The sequence below is a fragment of the Synchiropus splendidus genome, chromosome 2 (assembly GCF_027744825.2).
Source record: "Synchiropus splendidus isolate RoL2022-P1 chromosome 2, RoL_Sspl_1.0, whole genome shotgun sequence".
Taxonomy (NCBI): domain Eukaryota; kingdom Metazoa; phylum Chordata; class Actinopteri; order Syngnathiformes; family Callionymidae; genus Synchiropus; species Synchiropus splendidus.
In genome coordinates, this window is record NC_071335.1 from 25,623,921 (window position 1) to 25,644,799 (window position 20,879).

The 20,879-nt window shown below is 47.3% G+C and overlaps 2 protein-coding genes across 4 annotated transcripts; one reads left to right on the plus strand and one right to left on the minus strand.

Moving 5' to 3' along the window:
• Positions 1–90: 90 nt before the first annotated feature.
• On the plus strand, positions 91–6,415 carry zgc:136472 (uncharacterized protein LOC678514 homolog). Of its 2 annotated transcripts, XM_053855113.1 has the most exons (10): positions 91–603; positions 678–878; positions 2,621–2,745; positions 2,808–2,945; positions 3,074–3,181; positions 3,289–3,414; positions 3,689–3,886; positions 3,952–4,072; positions 4,575–4,846; positions 4,916–6,415. In XM_053855113.1, exons 1-10 carry the CDS (start codon positions 462–464, stop codon positions 4,997–4,999), a joined length of 1,515 nt encoding a protein of 504 aa, XP_053711088.1. In that variant the 5' UTR covers positions 91–461; the 3' UTR covers positions 5,000–6,415. The 2 variants fall into 2 exon arrangements, with proteins under 2 accessions (XP_053711088.1, XP_053711087.1); XM_053855112.1 differs by having other exon boundaries at positions 4,575–6,415.
• Positions 5,349–20,849, minus strand: LOC128753418 (complement C3-like). 2 transcript variants are annotated; one of them, XM_053855110.1, is made up of 42 exons: positions 20,724–20,849; positions 20,150–20,188; positions 19,745–19,931; positions 19,290–19,455; positions 18,881–18,951; positions 18,719–18,810; positions 18,073–18,155; positions 17,900–17,987; positions 17,722–17,824; positions 17,526–17,640; positions 16,423–16,538; positions 16,221–16,364; positions 15,936–16,151; positions 15,675–15,875; positions 14,871–15,026; positions 14,672–14,801; positions 14,355–14,423; positions 13,358–13,654; positions 13,046–13,280; positions 11,938–12,023; positions 11,733–11,872; positions 11,460–11,669; positions 11,299–11,359; positions 11,058–11,141; positions 10,783–10,986; positions 10,552–10,627; positions 10,318–10,480; positions 9,541–9,648; positions 9,317–9,473; positions 9,088–9,248; positions 8,843–8,995; positions 8,708–8,767; positions 8,548–8,632; positions 7,999–8,050; positions 7,625–7,712; positions 7,474–7,563; positions 7,243–7,348; positions 6,210–6,299; positions 6,065–6,148; positions 5,904–5,984; positions 5,696–5,843; positions 5,349–5,627 (listed from the first exon to the last, which is right to left on the minus strand). In XM_053855110.1, exons 1-42 carry the CDS (start codon positions 20,813–20,815, stop codon positions 5,483–5,485), a joined length of 5,232 nt encoding a protein of 1,743 aa, XP_053711085.1. In that variant the 5' UTR covers positions 20,816–20,849; the 3' UTR covers positions 5,349–5,482. The 2 variants fall into 2 exon arrangements, with proteins under 2 accessions (XP_053711085.1, XP_053711084.1); XM_053855109.1 differs by having other exon boundaries at positions 9,088–9,251.
• Between the last annotated feature and the right edge of the window lie 30 nt (positions 20,850–20,879).

A 20,879-nucleotide genomic window follows, 5' to 3' on the forward strand; every position in this document is an offset into this window, starting at 1 on the left:
ATGAAATAAGACGCAACCAGATAACCTTTTTGTTTCTTGTATTGCAGCAAAAATTACATTTATTGGCTAACATTATTTTTGCACATCATGTAGTGGGTGTGGCTTATATTCAGGGCGGACCACTTGAAATGACCTGGTAGGCCAAGTTTGGCCCGAGGGCCTTGAGTTTATTGTCACGTTTCTCAAAGTTTCTCTCCAATTGGCCGTTTCTGTAGATGAAATAACAGACGTTGGTGAGAAACATATGCAGGGTTGTGTGACTGGTGTTCCATTTGGAACCAGTCAAAGTGCAGTCAGATATTAGCAGGAGACTTGACATAGACATTAACAATGGCTCAGGCTTCAGATAAGAGTTAATCAACAACAAGTGTTGGTAGATAGCAAGCAGTTTTCAGCCTGTGCTCACAGCACCACTCCCTCTGCACCTTTCTTTCGGAGTCCGCTTCGGTCGACGTGCAGACATGAGGGGGCTTTTGCTGCTTCTGCTGCTCGGGCTCTTTTCCCTGTGGACTGCGAGCGCACTGGAGGACTCTGTGCTGCGACTGAGGAAGGGCACCTTCCACAGCGCCCTGACGCAACACCGGCAGCTGCTGGTGCTTTTCCGTGAGTTTCACCTGACCGTCTCAGGAGGGCTTCACCTTCCCGCCATGCTATCAGGTCTGCTTCTGTCTTCTCAGATGCGCCCCGGTCTGCGGAAGACTTCCGGGTCATGCAGGTGTTTGAAAGCACTGTGGCACAGCTTCAGGGGTCAGAAGTGAAACTGGCCACTGTTGACGTGACAGAGGAGAAGGAGCTTGCGAAGGAGCTCAACGCCACGAGGCCTCCCAGCATCAGACTCTATCTCTCTGGTGATAAACACAAGCCTATACCCTGCCCAGGTGGGTCCCGCCCTGCGCGTGGTCGCTAGCATGGAATTGTCTCATTCAATAGTACCTCGGTTTTCCAACCGGAATTCGAACAAGAGATATTTTTGCTTCTGATTTTGAACGTAAATCCAGAACTTGAACGCCCCCGAAAAAAGCCGTAAAAAACGTAACATGTGTGGTGCGATCAGCCTCTGTATGTAGACATGTCCCGTTAGCTCCATTTACTGACTGTTGTTTCTTCATACTGAGGTGTAAAACCTTTCCTGTCTCCACACTGGACCGTGGTAGAGTGTCACAGGGGAGGTGCTGGAGCGCTCACTCCAGGGTTTGATGTCCTGTTGTGGGCTGGAGCTGGGACAGGGATGAGGCGAGTCTGGGACAGAGCCTGACTTGGTTTATGACTTTGTCACAGCCAAACTGCACAGAAGCGCACATTCAGAGCTGGACACGCACCGGGCACCTCTTCACTTCTGGAGAGACCTCACTCACTCGGCAACCCCTCCCACATGCAGCGGCCACACACATAGAGGAACAGCCACCTGCAGCAGACACTCTACATTCACTCCTACAAAAGACTATTTTAAGGCTTGGAACGCATTATCTCTTTTTCCATTCATTGTAACGGGAAAAATTGATTCAGATTACGAACAATTAGCTTCTCAAACGGCCGTCTGGAACGGATTGTGGTCGAGAACCGAGGTTCCACTGTATATTTGTGTAATAACAGCAAAATAACAGTGGCAGCATGAGCTTTATGTACAGAAGGAGTGGCAGTCGGTAGTGCTGTCAACTGAATCATATTTTTTATCTCAACTAATTTTACCAAAGCTGAGTTAACTCATGATTAGTGGCAAGTGAATCAAACCTTTTGAATCTGGTCTAATGCAACTTAAAGTAAGATTTCATCAAGTCGGGAGTGGCCAATAATGTTTGCAATGCCATGTTTTTAGCATGTTGTTGAGCCTTTGAGGAGATTCTAGAATGTTCGTGAGAGTGTCTGTTACGTTGGGCAGCTGGAGTAAACAAAGGTTTGTATGAGCAGAGCATGACCAGTCTGGTGTTGATAAAATCTTTCAAGTTACATTTAAAACAAACACTAAATGTGTCATTGATTTCTATTAATCGCGAGTTAACGCTAAGTGCGATTAATTGAGATTAAAAATATTGACAGCCACAGCAGGACTATGGTGGTAGCACTAGCTTATTAAGCAGTTCCATTATAAGCAGGAAGCAGAATCAGTGTTGATAGATGTTGAAGTGAGACAAGCCTCATTTGCGTGAGAGTTGGCAGCGGCAACAGGCGGAGATCAGGCAACAGTGGTATAACTTGTAACACTAGTAGTCGAGGTGGTAGGTTGTAGCAGTCAGAGTACGTGGGGTGAGAAACACAAGAAGTATTTGAATGAGTATTGTAGTAGCTCAACTGTCATGGGAGTCTGTGAGATAGTAGCAAAGGTGGCTGTGAAATTTCTGTGGTAATAGTAGTTTATAGTACTAGTTTTGGTCACCATCTCAGTACTGGAAATTTGTCATCGCATCTAGATGTAGTTATAAATATCTGTCAACTTTTCAGAAGAAGTAGGTTGATTTATTCCCGGTTGATATTCCTCAATGGATTATTATGTTTTTTTATTCTTCTGCAGTGACGTTGAACGTATTTTTTCACATAAAATTATAGCCTTTTTCCATCCATATATTTTGTCCATTCAAGTGAAGTCGATCACTGATGAAGCCGTTCTTGCTCATTGCTGAAGTTCCTCAGACTCCAGCGTCCATCCTGACCTGGCTGAAGAGGAGGGCGGGCTCACCTGCTGACCTCATCTCTGAGCGCGACCAATCAGAAGCCTCGGATGAACTGCAAGTGCTCGGCTTCTTTAAGGTAGTCGCTGTCCGAGTGTTCAGCTCTCGAACAGATGTTTTTGTCAGCGTGTGTGTTTTCAGGACCTGAGCAGTGACTACGTCCAGCTCTTCTACTCCGCCGCCATCGACCTCCCTGATATAGTTTTTGCTCTGACGCAAGATGATGACATCATCAACAAATATGGCGTCACTCCGGGTGTCGTCCTGCTGCTTCGACAGGTAAGTTTTACTTCAATCTACGTTTTTTGCAAATTATATCGATCCATCTTTTAATAAAAACTATTGATCTTGATGTAAAAACATCAATAGTCTGTAGGAGATGAGGAATGTGCTCATGTGTTGCACAGTCAAAGCTGGTTCAGGCGCTTCAGATGGATCCTGACACTTCTAAAGAAGATCTGATCGTCTTCATCAACGTGTACGAGATGGATCCGGTGACAGAGTACTCTGGACAGGTAGATCCCATCCTCATCTCAAACACATCTCCTGATGTCTTGGAGACAGCAAATCTGACCTATGGCTGCGTCTTGCTCAGACGAAATAACTTGACTTAGCTTCGCAGACCGCCACACGGATCCTGTCCTCCCCGGTGCTGAACCACATCCTGCTGTTTGCCAACAAAAGTGTGGCAGGCTTCGAAGAGCTTTACTCGGCCTTTAACAGTGCGGCTGAGGACTTCAGGATGGAGGTGAGCGTGCACACACTTCCACACAGTTAACCCTGATTCCTATCCCAGTTGTGTCTCTATGAAGTGGTGCAACCTTCATGACTTCCTCCCTGCGGTGGTGAAGTGCCCTCATAATTTCATATGGTCAAACAGTGTCACCAATATTCCGAAGTCCTGGCCATGAAATGAGGTGGTTAGAATTCTCAGATCCCACAAGGTGTCTGGCTCAAATTCCTCTCCCTGCGTGCTGACCCAGAGTGTCACCCCCTCTCACAGCACTTGTGGCTTCTTTCAGATTGTATTTGTGCTGGTCAACATCGATGAGCCCCGTAACGGCCGACTGATGGAGTACTTCCGTGTACGGCCGTTTGACGCTCCTCACGTGCGACTTGTCAACCTGACTGATCACATGACGTACCACCTTCCCACCGACACCCTGGACGTGGCGACCATCAAGACCTTCTGTCGGTCGTACCTGGACGGTGAAGCCAAGGTGGCGTTTGTTACCGCTGTGAGACGTTAAGTCAAAAATAAATTGATCTTGGTTTGTTTGAACAGCCGAAGTTGCAGAGCCAGCCGATACCTGACGGATGGGAGCAGCAGCCGGTGAAAGAGCTTGTGGGTTCCACTCTGGAGAAAGTGGCGTTCCAACCCAACAAGACTGTTTTTGTGCTCTTCTGTAGGTCCAAAAGCAGAAAAACACTCCACCTTTCACGCACCTTTCACCCACCCCTGACATGACTTACCCGCCAGAGACTCATGTCTCAACAACTGTTTTGTTTTGAACAGCTTCTGAATCCAGGTCCGTTTTTCCCCAGCGCTTCAGTAGCTTAGGTTTTCAGCTGTCTCTGTCAACATGTAGTGAAGTGTGACTCCCAGTGTCAACGGTCCCTCACCGTCAGTCGAAACAGAACCCCCCAATTTACAGAGGTCTTTTAAGGTAGACCTCCTGAACACTCCACCCACCCACCATCATCAGATACAGCCCTGCATTTGAAAGAGAACCCTCAAATCTTCAAGAAACATCACACAGAAGTTGGCATTGACTTGACTCTAGCTTTCTCTGAAGACCAGATTCTCCAAGTCCTCCTGTTTCCCTTGATCCATTTCTCTAGACTTTCAGGGACAGTTTTTGATAATCAAGTTATCCATCTGATTCTCCGTTGTACCTTTCGCTTCAGACCTTCCGTACGGAAAGGAGTCAGGTTCACTGTTTCCACTGTGGGAGGAGCTAGCGGCGACCTTCAAGGACCAAGAGGACGTGGTCATCGCTCGCATCGACGCCTCGGCCAATGAGGTCGACTTGACGATGCAGCAGTCGTACCCGTGGCTCTGCCTCTTCCCTGCTCTCTATTCCGAGAGGGTGGTGCTTTACTCAGGGAAGAAAGAGCTGAAGGATCTGGTCCAGTTTATCCATCGAGAGATGGACGGTGCCAAAGTTTACAGGCAGAAGGTGACACTCTTACGACCGTATGATTCTGTTTCTCCTTCAGGTGAAGAGACTTTGCTTGAACTCTTCCAGGAGGACGAGGAGAGGCGGAGGTACATGGAGGAGCTGAGAGCTGAAGAAGCCAGACACGAGAGCAAAACTAGAGATGAGCTTTAACGCTGGAGAGCATCACATTTCAATAAATAGTGGAGAGTTTTTAATGTTCCTTTTGAAGAGCTGATGGTTCAGATAGAGAGTCTTCTACTTCCAGTCAGGGGCTGCCTCCTCTAGTCACGTCTTTGTCACAACCTCATTGGGTGTCTTCCTCACCTGAGCTGTCCCTCTGAAATACTCAAATGCATACACACACTGCCTTATGGGGACCGGATTTTTGGTTCCGATACATATTCAGTCCCCATGACTGTGTAAACAGTGCCACATACACCTCAGACAAACATCCATTGGAGTCTTTCACTTCTTGTTAGAGAAAGTTAATGGAAGAAAGGATTAAAAATGAAGACATAACATGAGTCCAAATTTTATTTACAACTTGAATTCATTACAACTGAAATAAATCTTTACAAAGTGATTTAGTTTGCTGCTCCAGAACATACAGATCTAATCTGGGAACTGCACAGTGGGTTGCGTGGCTCTTCTCCTCTACACCCTGCAGCCGAAAAGCAGCAGCTCTGATGCGGTCTCTTGTAGGTTCAAACATATGTTCCGCAGAGTGGCGTCAGATGAGCATTCGCTGTCTGTCGGCCAGTGCTCGACCCAGGTATCTTTGCCCAGCATGTAGATGAATCTGCACGGACAGGGAATCGGTGAGTCTCTGACTGAACCGACCCAAGGACGACCAGCGATGTCTCCCACCTGTTGGTGGCACCGTCCACGCTCCACTGGTCTTCTGCGGGACCCATGATGAGGTACTTGGAGCCCACCTTCAGGTTGAGCCCCTCTCTGCAGCCCCCGTGGGACATGAAGACCCTCCTCTGACCCATCTCAACGCCCGCCTCCACTCCTGACGAAAACACACCGGTGTTGGTAGCCAGTGTGCGAATGTCAGTTCACAGTTACTCACCCAGTTTGATGACTTCAGTCACCGACACCTCGTACTTGTCGTAGTAGCTCTGGCTGACATTCAGCACCTGCACCTGCAAAACTGTCCAACACCAGCATTGACTTCTGCTCTCTGTGAGTCAGGGGCTGCTCCTACACGTGTGCGACGTGAGGATCTCTCACCGTGGTGTAAACTCTTGCAGGCGAAGAACACCCTCTCTGCACTGGAGATGACTGCAGTGTTGCTTTTGGAGATGCAGCAGTCGCCTGAAAGCAAATCGAATGTAATGACTTTGGTCCTGAGAGGAGCAGTTCGGGAGCCCTGTACCCTGAGTGCAGCGGCAGACGTTGTCCTGGCAGATTCGAGAGAGCGCCTCCTGGTTCTCCGGGGGGGTGTACGTCTGACTGCAACGGCGATCTACAGGAACATGAAACTTTGCTCAGTTTTTAATGTCATAACACATGAGTTTATACTGTAGCCATGAGTACTGTTCAAAAGAACAAAAAAATTAAACCAGATGAATCAGGATTGCTGTGGATGAATTATGATTAATCATCATTCAATTTTATCATTTTAATTTCATTAAATTATTCTCATTACTCTTTAAATGACAATGCATTTTGCATAAAGAAACAGACTGAAAAAATCAAGGAACATATTTGTGTATGCTCAACACATTTTACTTGTCCTGAAACCTGAAGTAATTTTGTCATTTGTTCTGATAAGAAAACATAAATGGAGCAAACTGCTCGACAAATTACAAAGCCACAGCTGTTATGGAAGATGCATTGAAAAGGGTGTGTTCAGGTACGTCATTGTTGAACGTGAACAGTTATGGGCAATGGAGGAGATCAGGAAGTGGAGTACAAGGCTATGTCATTTTGTCTTCCTGTTAAATTACCAAACCACTTCCTCCGCTCCGAGTGCATCTGCCCTCCTCAGTTGTTAAACCCTGTGAAGGCTCGACCGATCACATCCGCACCTGCAGCCGAGATCGTCTTGGTTCCAATACAGGCCTTTCAATGACTCTGTTTCGGACCAATAGACCCAGTTAAGTCCTCTGTGCCATCTGCTTCGCACCAGAACACATCGTGACTAGAACTATTTTGGCTCTGGTCCCTGGCAACCGACCTCATCGTCCGTCCCTGCTGGTGGGTCTGCTACTTAAGCTTGTCCAGCCTGCCTGAGGACCCCTGTTTTTGTCCAACCATGCCCCGCCACAAATGCTTGTGGGGTATGAAGCCCTTCATTCAAGAGCAGTCGGTCGAACTGTTGAATGATATGGATATTCTGGACTTCATGGTGAACATCGTGGATCTATCTTGAAGAATAACTTCTGAGAAAGCCTTTGTTGGTTTACCTGGGTTGTAGTATTCGTACACAGTCACTGAGGACGGCTGGAGAAGACCCACTCTGAACCTCTGCTGGAGCCGGAACATCAGGATATCCGGCTCACTGTGAGAAACCTGTGAAGAAGAACGTGATCAAACTCAAGCTGAAGTCGAGTCATTTTGAAGGAGCCTTTCTAAGATGCCGTCATTCTTTGATCACAGCTGAAAAGTCTTCCCGTTCCTTCCCCTCATTTTGTTACCTTGAACAGGTGGATGATCAGAGACCCTCTGTCACTCAGGTTATCTACGATCTGGAAGTTGCTGATGTAGCGGTCCACTGAGTTGGACAACTGACAAGAATAAAGAGTCAAATCTGCACTTGCTTTGGCTTGAGATGTAATGTCCGGTTACCATTTCCAGATCTGAGTTTTCGGGGGTGAAGCCAGTGGGGAGACTGATGTCTAGAACCACCATCCTGACATCCTGGAGCTGTGAAGCCCTGCCAACACAGTGAGTTGGTTCAGTCCGAATCGCTGTCATGAACAACTGATTTACACTGAGCCTCTCACAGATGTCTGGAGACGAGCACTGAAATATTTGGTCCGGTCACATGACGGTTTGTTTGCTCACAATACACTATACAGTTTACGAAGCTGCACTGTTCTCCAGGATCTGGGGTTCAACATTTGTTTAGAGCCTCTCCAATTCATGGAGACGCTCCTTGATACTCCAGGTGTCCAGTACCAACGGTCCTCTAAGTTACTACATGTCGAGCGTGTCCTCACCTGACCTTGATGGTGAGCATGAAAGACTTCTCCACATCTGCCGGAGGTTTTTCTGTTTGGGAACAAAATGAATTCAAGGTTACATCCCTGACTTCGGTGATTCTTGGTGTCAGGGATTTTCCCTCCAGCTGTAAACACCAGGTCTTCTGAGTGTACAAGAAGGAGAGCGAGTCTGTGACACTGCTGGTCATATCTGACTTGGACTGACGGTCACTAGTCTTTAACCTCTGATGCCAAGAAGCCACAATCTTGGATCAAATCCCCTTTCCCTAGACATAACCAGGGCAGACTGCGAGCCCTGCCTAGTCTTCGAGGGAACTGTTCTATCATTGGCTGAGTTCCTCATAGCTTCACGGCACATAGCACTGTGGGAGGGGCCAAGAAATAAGAGTTTTGGAGAACACCAGGAGACTGCACCGTGTAACATCGGGTCAGTTTTAGAGCAAACTTTAAAGGGGACAAAGGGTCAACAAAATTTGCATCGCTGAGGTGAAATCCTCGAAAGCTAAATTCACAAAGCTCTTGGGCGTTCAGTAAAAGATAATTTACCGCTGGACTCTTCGATGTTGACGCTGAGGTCAAAGTGCGGGCAATTCTCCGCTTCCTGGGGCATCTGGTTGTAATAGGTCACCACCTGGGGGAGAGGTGTACAATAGCAGTGGTGTTGCCAGAGAGAGCACTCTGATCCAGGGGGTTGCAGGTTACGTACCTCCAGTATGCCCTCGCCGTTTCCTTGAGCTACCACGTCCAGGGCCAGATTAGCAGGCAGCTAGAAGTGAACGTGTGTTGTTAGCAAGGTGGACGAGGAACGCTCTGCTCCTCATGTGTCAGATCAAGAGCTCACCCTGGAGGAGCGGGCAGCATAGGCCGTCTTGGGGTTGAAATGGTACCGAACATCTTTTCGCCCCGGCATCCTGAGGTCCACATTCAGAGTACTGTCCTCTGAGGGTTGGTGGATCAGGTACTCGGACAGAGCGTGCAGAACCACCATGGTGGACTGGGAAACAGACAGAGACGAACTTGTGGCACATAGAAGACTAGAGCTTCGGTGAATCCGTTCATCTGGATGACACATTATCCTTCATGTACCTGAGTGGGTCCAAATCCTCCTCCCAAACTGCGCTGGCTGTTCAGCCAGTTGAAAGGAGCCATAGCTTGTTTTAGCTTCCCCAGTTTCACCAGCGCCAGGAGGGCGTAGCCGGTTCCTTCCTGACTGATCCATCTGCTGGTTCTGTCCGGCCAGTGGCTGCCTTCTAGAGGCGAGAGGGGCTTGTTTTACACCATGGATCAATGAAAGTGGATCAGAATCATCACAAACCTCCCTCTGAAGCTTTCAGTAAATGCACAGTTGGGTCAAACTGAGCGGTGTCCTTCACCAGAGCCAGGGCATACGACACGATGGCCACAGTGTAAGGTCGTCTGGAGGGCACTGCCACAGCTCTCTTGAGATATTCAGTGGTTTTCTGCAATACTGCCTGCAGCACGAGTCAGGAAACAGTCAAGGAAAGCTACTCAGAGCAGCAAAGGTAGCGTGGTGGTCACCTGTGTCTCGGAGTCAGAGCATCTGATCCCAGCCTGCTGCGCCTCAGCGAGGGCGATGAGGACGAAGGCGGTCAGAGTGATCTCGGGGTCATCACCACGCATGCCTCCCTGGAGAGACACGTGGGGGAAGCTCACCAGGGTTCATCACAATACAGGCAGTTCCATCAAGTTCCACACATGCTATCACATGCTAATGCTAATAGCATGTGATAGCTACAACTGAATTTTCGTTGATAAAATGCTAATGGATGGCGATGCTAATATTGCGTCAGTTAAAAAACCAGTAGATGTGGAAGAAGGTGAAGATGGAGAGCAAAAGAGCAAGAAGATGAGTAGAAACAAGAAGATGAAGAAAAGGTCTTCTTGAAGAGCTGGAAGATGAAGAACGAGAAAAGAGCAAGACGAAAGGGAAGATGAGCAAGGTGAAGAAGACTAAGATGAGGACAAAGGAAAAGCAAGAACAAGAAGATGAAGTGTAAGTTGGCAAAGACCAAGAAGAGCAAGAAAAAAAGAAGTGTAAGAAGAAGAGTAAGAAGATCAAAATACTGTTTACAGAAGGTACAGAAGAGCAAGAAGGTGAGGATGGAAAGCAAGAAGAAACAGAAGAGAGAGCAAAAAGGCAGAGGGCAAGAAGAAGTAGCGCAGGAAGACACCTTTGTAAGAACAGGAGGTTGAAGAGCAAGAAGAAAGTCAGGAGGCCATTTTGAGGAATAAAAGAGTAATGTATCAAATACGTGAAATGAATAGACAAGTGAACAAGATATAAAGAAGCCTCACTGTCATGGTGGTGCTGTACACAGGGTTGTTCTCTACAAACTTCCCCTGAGGCAGTCGGTGTTTGTTTTTCACCAGATACATCAGTGGATCGCACACTTGCTGCTCGTTGACCCCAATGATGGAGTGAGCCATGGAGAAAACCTTCACCACATACGCCGTGATCCTAACATTTGAACAGACGCCAGCAGGTCAGTGGGGGAAATTCTACATTTAATAATTCAGTTGGTGAATTACCATGTACTTGCCCCCTCTCTCCTATAGGGGGGGTAAGAGCCCTCCTTTTTCTTGTACGACAGCTGTTTCTCGTAGCCTGAAAACACAAAGAATGAGTCAAAAATAGCTGCATGTTAATTTACTGTTGTGCAGTTCCTTTGTAGCGAACTGCTAAAAAGATTGTGTATTGTGCTGCCGGGTCCGATGTTTCTTGGTGCGAAAACTTGACGCGACAAATCCATTCCAACTGACCTCTTCTGATGTACTGCAGTGCCTGGGCCTTGCGCTCCACCCCAACACTCTGCCAACCGCTAGTTCTCTCCAGGTAGAGAGTAGCTATGAGCGGCAGCGTCATGGTGGCCAGGTTCTGCTCCACACAGCCACCAGGCATCCGGATCAGGGACGCGAGTGAGTCCTCGTTGATGGAGTTGTCAATACTGTCAGCCAGAACATTTCCTGCGGAAGGAAAACTCACGGTCAGTGTCCAGTGTCCTGTAATAGGAAGGATGTGGAAGGTTATTTCTGACCTCTGACGTTGATGAAGGTCTCTGGAATTGAGTGTGGCACCAGCGATTTCAGTTCGATCTTGCCCATACGTACTGTCTGCGTTCCTGAAGGAGACAGCAGCAGAGGTTTGTTTGTGTTCTCCACCATGAAGGAAGTGACAGACAGTGAGAGTAGTGTCAACGCAGGTGTCATGGTAACAAAGATTTATGGGAAGAAGTGAGAAAATGAAGAGGTTTTTGTTGAGGTTTCAAATGATGTTACCTCCTACAGCAGCCGGGTTCAAAACAACACTCCACACTGCAGTCTTCTGCACTCCATCCATCTGGTTGAAAATCAAAAAGTACTGTAACTTCTCAGCAGTATTTCATAAATATGTTAGAAAATATAAGGTTTGTAAAGAAAAAAATGCAGTACAAACTTACCACTACTTTCAGAGGCTTCTGGATCCTGTCGCTTCCCATCAAATCCCTGGCGAGCACCATCACCTCAATGGGGAGGCTCCCCACCACTAGGGGCACTATTGTGTACAGCACCACTTTTGAAGATCCAGCGGGTAGCGCGAGCTCCTGCGTGTGTTTGTCCTTAAAGGCGACGCTGCACATGCCCTCCGTCTTCATCAGGACCACTCGTACCTGAGTGAAGAAGAACGCTGGTTAAAAATGGCTGACAGGAAGTGAAGCGGGCGATTCGCTCACATGAAGGTCGGTCTCCCTGTAGTTGTGGATCACAGCTTTGATTTCCACTTGTTCGTTTCTCGCCACAGAGTACGGCAGCTTCAGGTCGACGAAGAAGCTCTTCCATGCTTTGACGTTGTAGGGCTGAGCTACACAGAAGCCTGAGAAGAAGACAGGATTGTTGAGAACGTGACAGAAACTGGGATTGTGGAAGCAGACGTCTCACCCGTCTGAGGTGACGCACTGATCGCCAGAATCCCCCACTCTGTGATGCTGTCCGGCAAGGGATGCTCGATCTTCTTCGACGCTAACCTGAAAGTGGATCTTTGTAAGAGTCTCTGAGTGGCAAGTGCAGGGATCTGTCTCATTAAACCAGTGCTTCTCAATTCCCCCCTCAGGAAGAAGTAAACGTTTCACACCCCCCAACTCTCCTCTGCCTCTGTAAAGAGTATCATTTGTCTGGAAAATTAATAAACGTACACTTCTGCATAACATTGTATCTTTGTTAACATTAAAGAAAAGTAATCTAGATGAAATTACAATAAAGAATAACTTTATTAACATTGTTTTTGTTTGAAAAAGAAATGACTTTAAAGAGCATCAATTTTCCTGAAATAAAAGTACAGCAAAAAAAGTTTGTTCCCCGAGGTCACATGTCCATGCCATTAAAATCAGAAAGGAAGTATTGAACTCCAGAACAAAAATGGGCCTAAAACTGAGCCTAGCAGTCCCTCACTCAGAGGAGGATATGTCACCAATGGTGATCTCAAAGGTCCTGTTTAGATTTCATGCATTAAAGTGCCATTAAAATCTGAAAAGTATTGAAATCTAGAACAAAAATGGGCCTAAAACTGAGCCTTGCAGTCCCACACTCAGAGGAGGATATGTCACCCATGGTGATCTCAAAGGTCCTGTTTAGATATCATGGGAAATAGCATTTTCTTTACGGTGTTCTTGGTTGGTCTGGGTCAACAACGTGCACCGGTACAAATGACACACTTGTTACGGCATGCAAAGTGACACACGCCACGATTGTGAAAGACTGTTTGTTGACTCTGCACAGCTTGTTGCCAGTTAGCAAACATCAGGATGCAACTCTGTGACCTCATTATTTAGCTGGATTCTTTTCCGTGTCAACTTTGTGTTTGCTGTCGCACTATTTGTTTCATGGGGTACATGGCAACAAAACAGCGTTAGCAAATTCTTAGTTGTTTTCTTTGGTTAACTGTTGCTGCTTTCCCTTGGAGAGTCTATTTGTCGTTGTTTCTACAGTTCTCCTCGTAATATATTCCTGCTCTTGTATCCCAGTAAAATGAGGCCCATAAATTCCTTACCCATCCTGTTCAGCCTCAGTGGGCAGCAGTGTATCAGTCCACAGCCAGGACTCGAAGAACTTGAAGCGTCGGTAGACTTCGGTTTCATCGGCATAATCGTCCTCGTCCTCCCAACCGTTGTCTTGCTCCACCTCGGCCACTTGACTGCGCTCCACCACCTCCTGCTCCTCTGCAGCTTTGAACACGTTGGTATAAGTCTGGACGTTTACTTTGGGCTCACTCACGGCGGACCACGCTGTGAACGGACAGACAAGAGTGAGAAGAGAGAAGCTGAATGCAGCTTTGAAAGTGGCGAGGAAAGGGGATCATTACAGAACATTGAGCTGGTCAACATAATCCGTCGAGCCGAAACATCCACAGAACCGAAGCGGCGGATAGGAATCGTGGGTCTGGTAGTGGTCGGCGCAGGAGTTGTGGGAGGCACGGTCGGGGGCATCTCTGTGTCAAACACTTGATCCCGATAAGAGGCGCAGCAGTAGCGGAAGGCCCGGATACACTCCCAGCCCTCGGTGATGTAGAGGGAGCGGCGGGTGCAGGAGTACGGCATGCGGATCTCCCTCAGCCCGTCTGTGCAGCAGCGGTGCAGAAGCTTCTCCTTGTAGTGATTCTCTGCACAGATGCAGGTGGACAACACACCATCATCAGATTCATTCGTGATCTGTTGTGGCCTCTACATCACTGACTTGCTGACCAACACATCCTCACTCCCACGCCGTAATATATTGACATTAGGAAGAGGAGTTTAGCGTTTTATGCTGAGGCCAAAGGAAGCTTTCAGCGCTGTAGGTTGACACATTAGGTTTTCTATTGAAGCTCATGTTCCGCCCTCTGTGGCATATCCTGACTCAATGGGCATTACGTTAAAGAAAGACAGAGGTTGGGTCCACACCCACCGCCTGGAACGCTACGGAAAACAATTATTTAATCCAATGGACAACGATGCGTCAGTATGAAACACAGAAGGCTGCGTTTGTCATCGGTATGGGACACAAAAGTCCACTTTCCCAATGTCAATATATTAGGTCACAGGAGTGAGGTTGTGCCGATGCCAGGTTTACATGGGTTTTTTTGGGAAAAGGTCCAGGACTTCTGGTGAGTGTTAGTCTCTTTACTTGAATCTTAGTCACAGGTTTCCTGCCGCGAACGCAACTTCCTCCGCTTCCCAAATTGGGATAAAAACAGAGGTCAGTCTGCAGGGGGGGCGGGTCTCAAGTTAGTGTAAAGTCAACATGCGATATCAGAGCAAACTTGTGGCCCAAGTCACAGTGAGGCTGTTTTCCTCTACTATAGTTCATTTCACAACACTCACCCAGCTCCACTTTACGCTTCAGCAAGTCTGCAGAGCGCCTCCTCCTGGGATTTGCTGGACACTGCAGGACTGATGGAAGTGAAATATCCATTGTGTGGTTAGTGCTATTCACTCTGCATCTCACCAAGGTCATTTCTCATAAACCGATCACACGTGCATTCAAGAACTATTAAAAACACAGGTTAGTACAACTGCAGACATTTGAACGTATCCTAGAATAGTGCAGGATAAAATGTAATAATTTTTAATGACGAGAAAAATAGCAAAGTTTATTGATTTAGCGGAATATTGTTGGTAGATTGTTGCGTTGCTGATACCTCTTCTTGATTGTGTTTTAAACGAAGTACTGGAGGAGAAGTGCACTCCTGCATTTGTGAACACTTGTCTGGCATCCCGGCCGCCGCCTTTGGTGCAGCCAATGTCTCCGTCCCCAACAATCCCCCAGATCTGAATGAAAAAAGGAGTTGAGCCTCTTTACGTCACGAGATCCTCCAGAGGTTCAAGCTGTGGACGCACCTTCCTCTGAGTGAGTCTGTCACGGTTCAGCAGGTACACGGCGTTGTCCACGGCAGCAAAGGTGACCTTCGCACCCGGATCCCCTCGGACTTTGAAACTGAAGGCTTTTCCAGGCATATAGTCTCGATGTCTTCCATCCACTGGTTCGACCTTGAGCTGGAGACAGAAATGTATGACGAATGGTGAGGTAAGTTGAATGAGGCAGCTGATGTTGTTGGCCGCCCTCCCAGCAAGGAAACTAGGTAGAAAGTAGGAATGGCATAAGAAAGGCTAGGGATGAAGGAAATATTGATAAAACAAAAGAAAGAAAAAAGAAAGATAAAAGACAAGAAGAAGGCTGGAAGATGATGGAAGATAAGAGGGGCATATGGAACGAGGAAGGGGGGAAGGTATCGAGGGAGGAGCAACTGAAGGAAACAAGGTTTTGAAAGGGAAAACCAACAGGAGAGAAGAAAGTACAGTCAAGCAAAATCAGGGAAGGAGGTGTAGAAGATAGAAAGCAGGAAGAGAGGAAAGCAGAGGGCAAGAAAAAGGGGGAAGAGGAAGAAGGATATGGGGAGAAAGAAGTAGAGAAGAAAATGAAAAGGGAGAAAGTGGCGTATGGGCAGTGGAAAGGAAAGACAGATGGAAGAACGTATGAGAGGTGAAAAGACGGTAGATAAAATGGAAGAACAGAAGAAAGTATGAAAGATGGGAAAGAACAGAGCTCAGGGAGTGAGGAGGACAGGAGGAAGGAAGGCAGGGAGGTGATGGAATCAATGTGGAGTTGAGTGACTGGAGGACGGGATTCAGTTGAACACTCACATCGCCGACACAAGAACCTGCAACATCCACCCAGATGGAGTCGGACACCACCTCTTCCCGCCTCTGCCAGGGAATGCTGTAGAACGCCACCATCCGGAATGACGGCATCATGTCCGGAGTGACCATCAGACCGACGCTGGCATGCTGCTGACCCACAACACTGACACGCTTGGCGGAAATGATGGTTCCCTTGTTCATCACCTGGAACAGAGACCGGAGTGAGGACCTCGTCTGACGTGCTGCTGGTGCCGAGCAACTCACCAAGTAGGTGACATGTTTGACAGCGTGACGTTGGGTGGGGTCCCCCACGGACACGACCAGCTTCAGCGACATCATTTCCCCCACGGACACAGAGGTGGTGTCGGTAGAGATGTGCAGGTAGTTCTGTTTACCAACATCGTAACTGAAGTACGGCTCGACAGTGATGGAGCTCTTCGCCTGCTGCTCTGGTTTCAGCCCCGGGTCCATGGTCTCTGCCTGAGTGAACAAGACAAGACCTTCCATTCCTTCAAGATCTTCCCCTAGACGTTGCTCTTCGAGTCTCACCGAAATCGTCTCTGCTCTCAGATAGGTGGGCATGCTGAGGGAAGCTCGCGCTACTCCAGAGTAAGCCACGAGAGGCTCCGGCAGCAGATTCACCTTCAGTGGAACATTGTTGGCCGGGGAGCCATCATGGTGGCTGACCACGATCTGCACTCAGAGAATTAACTTGTGTGGTGGTCCATGAGACATAGAGTGGGCTACTCACGCTGAAGTCAAAGGGCAGCCCTGTCTTGTAGGACGGAGACATGTCTTTAAAGGTGACGACGTAGGGAGACTCTACGATTTTAATGCCAGATTTCTCGGCTTCCACCAGATCGCTACCTTTAAAAAACAAGGGCACAGTCATGTTCTGCTCTTGACATTTTTACATCTGAGGTTGCCACATCTAGTCCATTTCCTCCACCGTAGCCTGCCCCTCCCCGGTCACAACTGTCACCTATCACATCTATAAACTTCTCTGGTTATCTTCCTCTCCGTCTTTTGCCCGCTAGTTCCTGTCTCTCTTCACACCCTTCTACATGAACGGTGCCTCTGATACCCTGGTTTCTAAGCGTGTCCTTCCTAGTCTCTCCTGATGAAAAGCTTTGCATCCTCTACTCTGCCACTTCCACCTCTGCTTCCTGTCTGTCTCTAAACCGAACACCGTGTCAGGTCTCTACAGTCCTATAGGGCTTCCCTTTCACCTTTCTCTTCTCTTCCAACTTATAGACCAGCTCACTATATCATCAGCAAACATCATAGTCCATGCAGACATCCTCCCTCACCTTGTTCAATTTAGATCCAAAACAAGTTCTATTTTTAAAGTTCAATTCAAACTTTTGAGAACTTTTATTATTTAGTGTTTTATTTTGAAGCTTGGGAAATACTTGTTCTTAAAGAACAAATTAAGCTGTAACAAGGATCTTTACAGAACCTGTGCGTACAGGCTATAGGAGGATAGTGGGATGAAATTTAAAAAATATATATCAACAGAAAATGTTGGTGAATACGCAAGGCAAAACATTTTGAAGAGTGATATAATTCCCATGGACATTGGTGTTTGCTGATGATATAGTGGCTTCACATGAGATTGAGGGTTAGGTGGAGGAGATATTGGAGGGGGGTAAGGAAGGCTTGGAGTTAACAAAGGAGGTGAACAAAAGAGTGCAGGCAGGGTGGAAGGCACTAGTGATGTGTGAAAAACACAAGTTAAAGGGCTCTACAGGAGAGTAATGGTGTAAGGTTTGGAGGCGCGGAGTGAGTCAGCTGGAGGCGATAACTGAGGTTGTTAGTGTTGTACTCAGGTAGCTGCCTTGAGTCCACCTGTACCTGTATTCGTGAGAACTGAGGCCTTGACATATATGGAGTTGCCCACCAGAGTCTTGTAGTCGGGGTACGCCCTCTTCAGCTCCTCCACCGACAGTTTGACAACTCCGCCGCTCAGCTGACGTCAAAACCATGCGTTGTGATTGGTTCAAGCTGACATCACCCAGGCAAAGTTGCCGGGACTCAGGAAGTGACTCACGTCTGAAACCTGCTTGACATCAGGTAACCGCCGCATCTCCTTGTTGATCTTCACCCCGAACACGACGTAGGCCGTTCCCTGGACCGGCTCCCCGTACAGGTACCTAGTAGGAACCATCCATCCGTTTCTCTTTGACCTTTTCAACTTTTCTCGAAACAAATGGGGTGTGAGTATTGACCTGGCTGAAATTTCCACTTCCAGGCTGTCGTCGTCCAACTTGAGGAAGGATTTCCGAGGCGTCAGAGTCACGTTGAATGCAGGAAGCACTGAAACAAATGGATGAGACTGAACTGAGAAAAGTCTCTTGGCAACTTTGTGCTTCTTCTTGTTAAGACCGAAAACCCGACTCACCATATTTCTTCACTTCAAAATGGGCCTTGAATGTGTTCTGCTTCCAGTGGTCAAATTTCGCCGTCACCGTCCACTTGCCTTCGCTGTGCCACAGTCCAACACGTAACACAGTAACATTAACAGTCATGTTTATTCACACTATTGTTATTTAAAATCATCTTGACCTTTGCTTAATCTAGCTTCACAACTCCAGCAACTCTTTGTTTCAACATCACCGACTTAAGTAGGGCGACATTTCTTATGCGCCTTGACTAATTTTAGGTCGAATTTTGTATACAATTTTTATCAAATGGGAGAAGAGGAGGCTCGTGACTGAATTAAAGGAGGGTGTGAAGAAGACAAGAGTGACATGGAGGATGGATGGAGTTTCAGGTGGAGGAGACCCCTGAGAGGAAGTGCCCAAATAACGCCTCGTGCTCCAACCGATGACTCCGATATTTTTCCTGTCTCCTCCAATGCCTGTGTTTCCCCACTAGGGGGCACACTCCAGTGACCAACAGAGCTGACTGCTGAGTAAAAGGTGTAAAATGAGAGGCTAAAATTTCCTCCAAAAAATCTTGTTGCTGTGATTTATTTGTGCTGTGACCTTGAACGTTCAGACCTTTTTAAACTCTTATTCAAATGACCAAAGAGCAAATGAACGTACTTGACCATTTCGGATAAAGGAAAGGTGTCTGATAAGATTCCACCGGAGGATCTGCTCCGACTGATCTGCCTCACCACCACGCCGTCCGGGTTCTGTTTGGCACACGTGAAGGACGGTTTACTCTCTCATTTGAAGCGGATGATACTCCCTTAAGAGACGAACCTCGATGTCAATGGTGATGGAGTCGTCCTGGGCTTTGAAGGACGGAGACGACACAAAGGCTCTGAACCAAACTGTGAAGGAACAAATCATGTTGAAGCCCCATGACAGTGCAGGGTATCGGGGAGCTGATGTTCATGTTAGGAGAGGAATTCAACTGACAAATGGAGTTGCTTTGTAAGGACAAGAATTGCTTGTTGTGTGGTCAATGAGTTACAGACTGAGAAGGTTTGTCCGCCTTTTTTGGGAGGGAACTGAGCGCACCCCAGCTTTACCCTCCTGAATCATGGGAACGTCTTCCCCTGTTATCCCATGATAAAGTTGTGTCATGCATCTATATACTCTAGTGTAGTATAAATGATTCCCAAATGGATTTTTGTCCAGCAGGTTTTTCGAGCATCATCGCACCCACCACTGTCTCCAGGGTTGTAAATGGGTTTGTCCGTCTGGATGAAGATAAAGCCCTTGTGAAAGGTCACCATGATCTCCGACTCAATGGTGTGGTGCCCTTCAAAGTTTGCCTTCAGGTACACAAGCTTGTTCTTTCTCTCGTCCCGGTTCAGAGTGTCCGATGAGATCTGGGGAAAAGAAATGATAACAAAAAGATTCATATCAAGTTATCCATCAAGAAGTAAATTTTTAAAATATTTTTAAATTCATATTTTTTTTATGTATTTATGATATATAAGTCAATTATTTATCAATGTTTTAACTGAACTCTATCACTTTCTTTGACCACTGAAGTAACCTGTGAATTTTCATAATGTTGTGTTCAAACTGATGGTTAATGATTCAACTAGAATGAGTTTGCCTGTCGGAGCTTTGACCTCCTTTACCGAATGACCACCGTGATCTTTGGCATCTCACCTGTATCGTGGTGAGAGCAGAGAAGCCGTTCGCAGCGTCCAGTGTGACAGAGGTTTGATGGAGTGTTGTCTTCGCGTAGTCCTGGACGATAATGGAGACAGACACGGGGTCGGACACTTCGTCCGCCTGCAGGTAGATGTTCTCTGGACTGTCTGCCCTCAGGAGGTCCGGCCCCAGCAGGGTGAACCTTCACATGGAAACGCAAGGCGGTGAGCCTGGGACTGAGCTTAAGAGGAAACAGCAAGGGCCCACGTATCGTGCCTTGTGGCACTCCAAGACTGATTCTAATTAAACCCAGTCTTCAAGTGCATACTAGTGCTAAGTTGTTGGAGATGTTGTAGTTCGGAATTCATTTTCATGATAGTTGTGGCAGCTGTCATTGTGGGTTTTTAAAAAGATATTTACCTGGGAGAGGAACTTAGCGTGTACCATCGGCTTGCGGACCTGAGAGGAGACACGACAAATGATTTTATTTTGTGGCAGAGAATCAGTTTGGCACTTGGTTTAAAGCTTTCGTGGACCTGAGGAATTTTTATCAGGGCCCCCTGCAGCCCCTGGCCCGAGCTTTGGACACATGGAAATTCTCTTCTGTCGTAGCAGCTTGTTGAAACGGGGTGTTATCTGTTTTCCACATGCAGCATTGAACTACTCTGAGTCTCGCCTTGTCATTTTCGGGGTCAAACCACTGATATCAATCACAAAAATCACAGGGATTTACGTCGATCTTGCTCAACTGACAAACAAGCAGCTGTGGAAAACACAATTGTTTAGTTTGGGCTGTGAAATAAAACCTATATCCAAGAGCTTAGTCGCTGTCATTGACGACATGTACGCCTTGGACGTCAGCATCATAGCGGCTCGGGTCGTACTGCCTTAATGTGAGTTGCTCTCTTCACAGGTCAGACAGACAGAGAGACAGACTCCAGTGCCTATAAAACACATCGTGCAGAGCTACAAGGAAACAGCTGGATGATCTCACCGCACTCTTCCTTTGTGGAGAACCCGTCCGTCGACTATGGTGAGAATCATGAGCAATGCAGTGGTCAGCAGCATCCACGGATGGCGCCCCATGTTGACTGACTGATGGACTGTGGTCACTGCGTGGTCGGTCAGCTGCTTTTAAACCCCCCCTCAG

Coding starts and splice junctions, on each gene's coding strand:
- zgc:136472 (XM_053855112.1), top strand. CDS start 462: ATGAGGGGGCTTTTGCTGCTTCTGCTGCTCGGGCTCTTTTCCCTGTGG. Junction 3,887..3,951: donor ACCTGGACGGTGAAGCCAAG/GTGGCGTTTGTT, acceptor TTGTTTGAACAG/CCGAAGTTGCAGAGCCAGCC. Junction 4,073..4,574: donor GACTGTTTTTGTGCTCTTCT/GTAGGTCCAAAA, acceptor CTTTCGCTTCAG/ACCTTCCGTACGGAAAGGAG.
- LOC128753418 (XM_053855109.1), bottom strand. CDS start 20,815: ATGGGGCGCCATCCGTGGATGCTGCTGACCACTGCATTGCTCATGATT. Junction 17,641..17,721: donor ATGTCAAGCAGGTTTCAGAC/GTGAGTCACTTC, acceptor TTTTGACGTCAG/CTGAGCGGCGGAGTTGTCAA. Junction 13,655..14,354: donor GAAGCGTAAAGTGGAGCTGG/GTGAGTGTTGTG, acceptor GCATCTGTGCAG/AGAATCACTACAAGGAGAAG.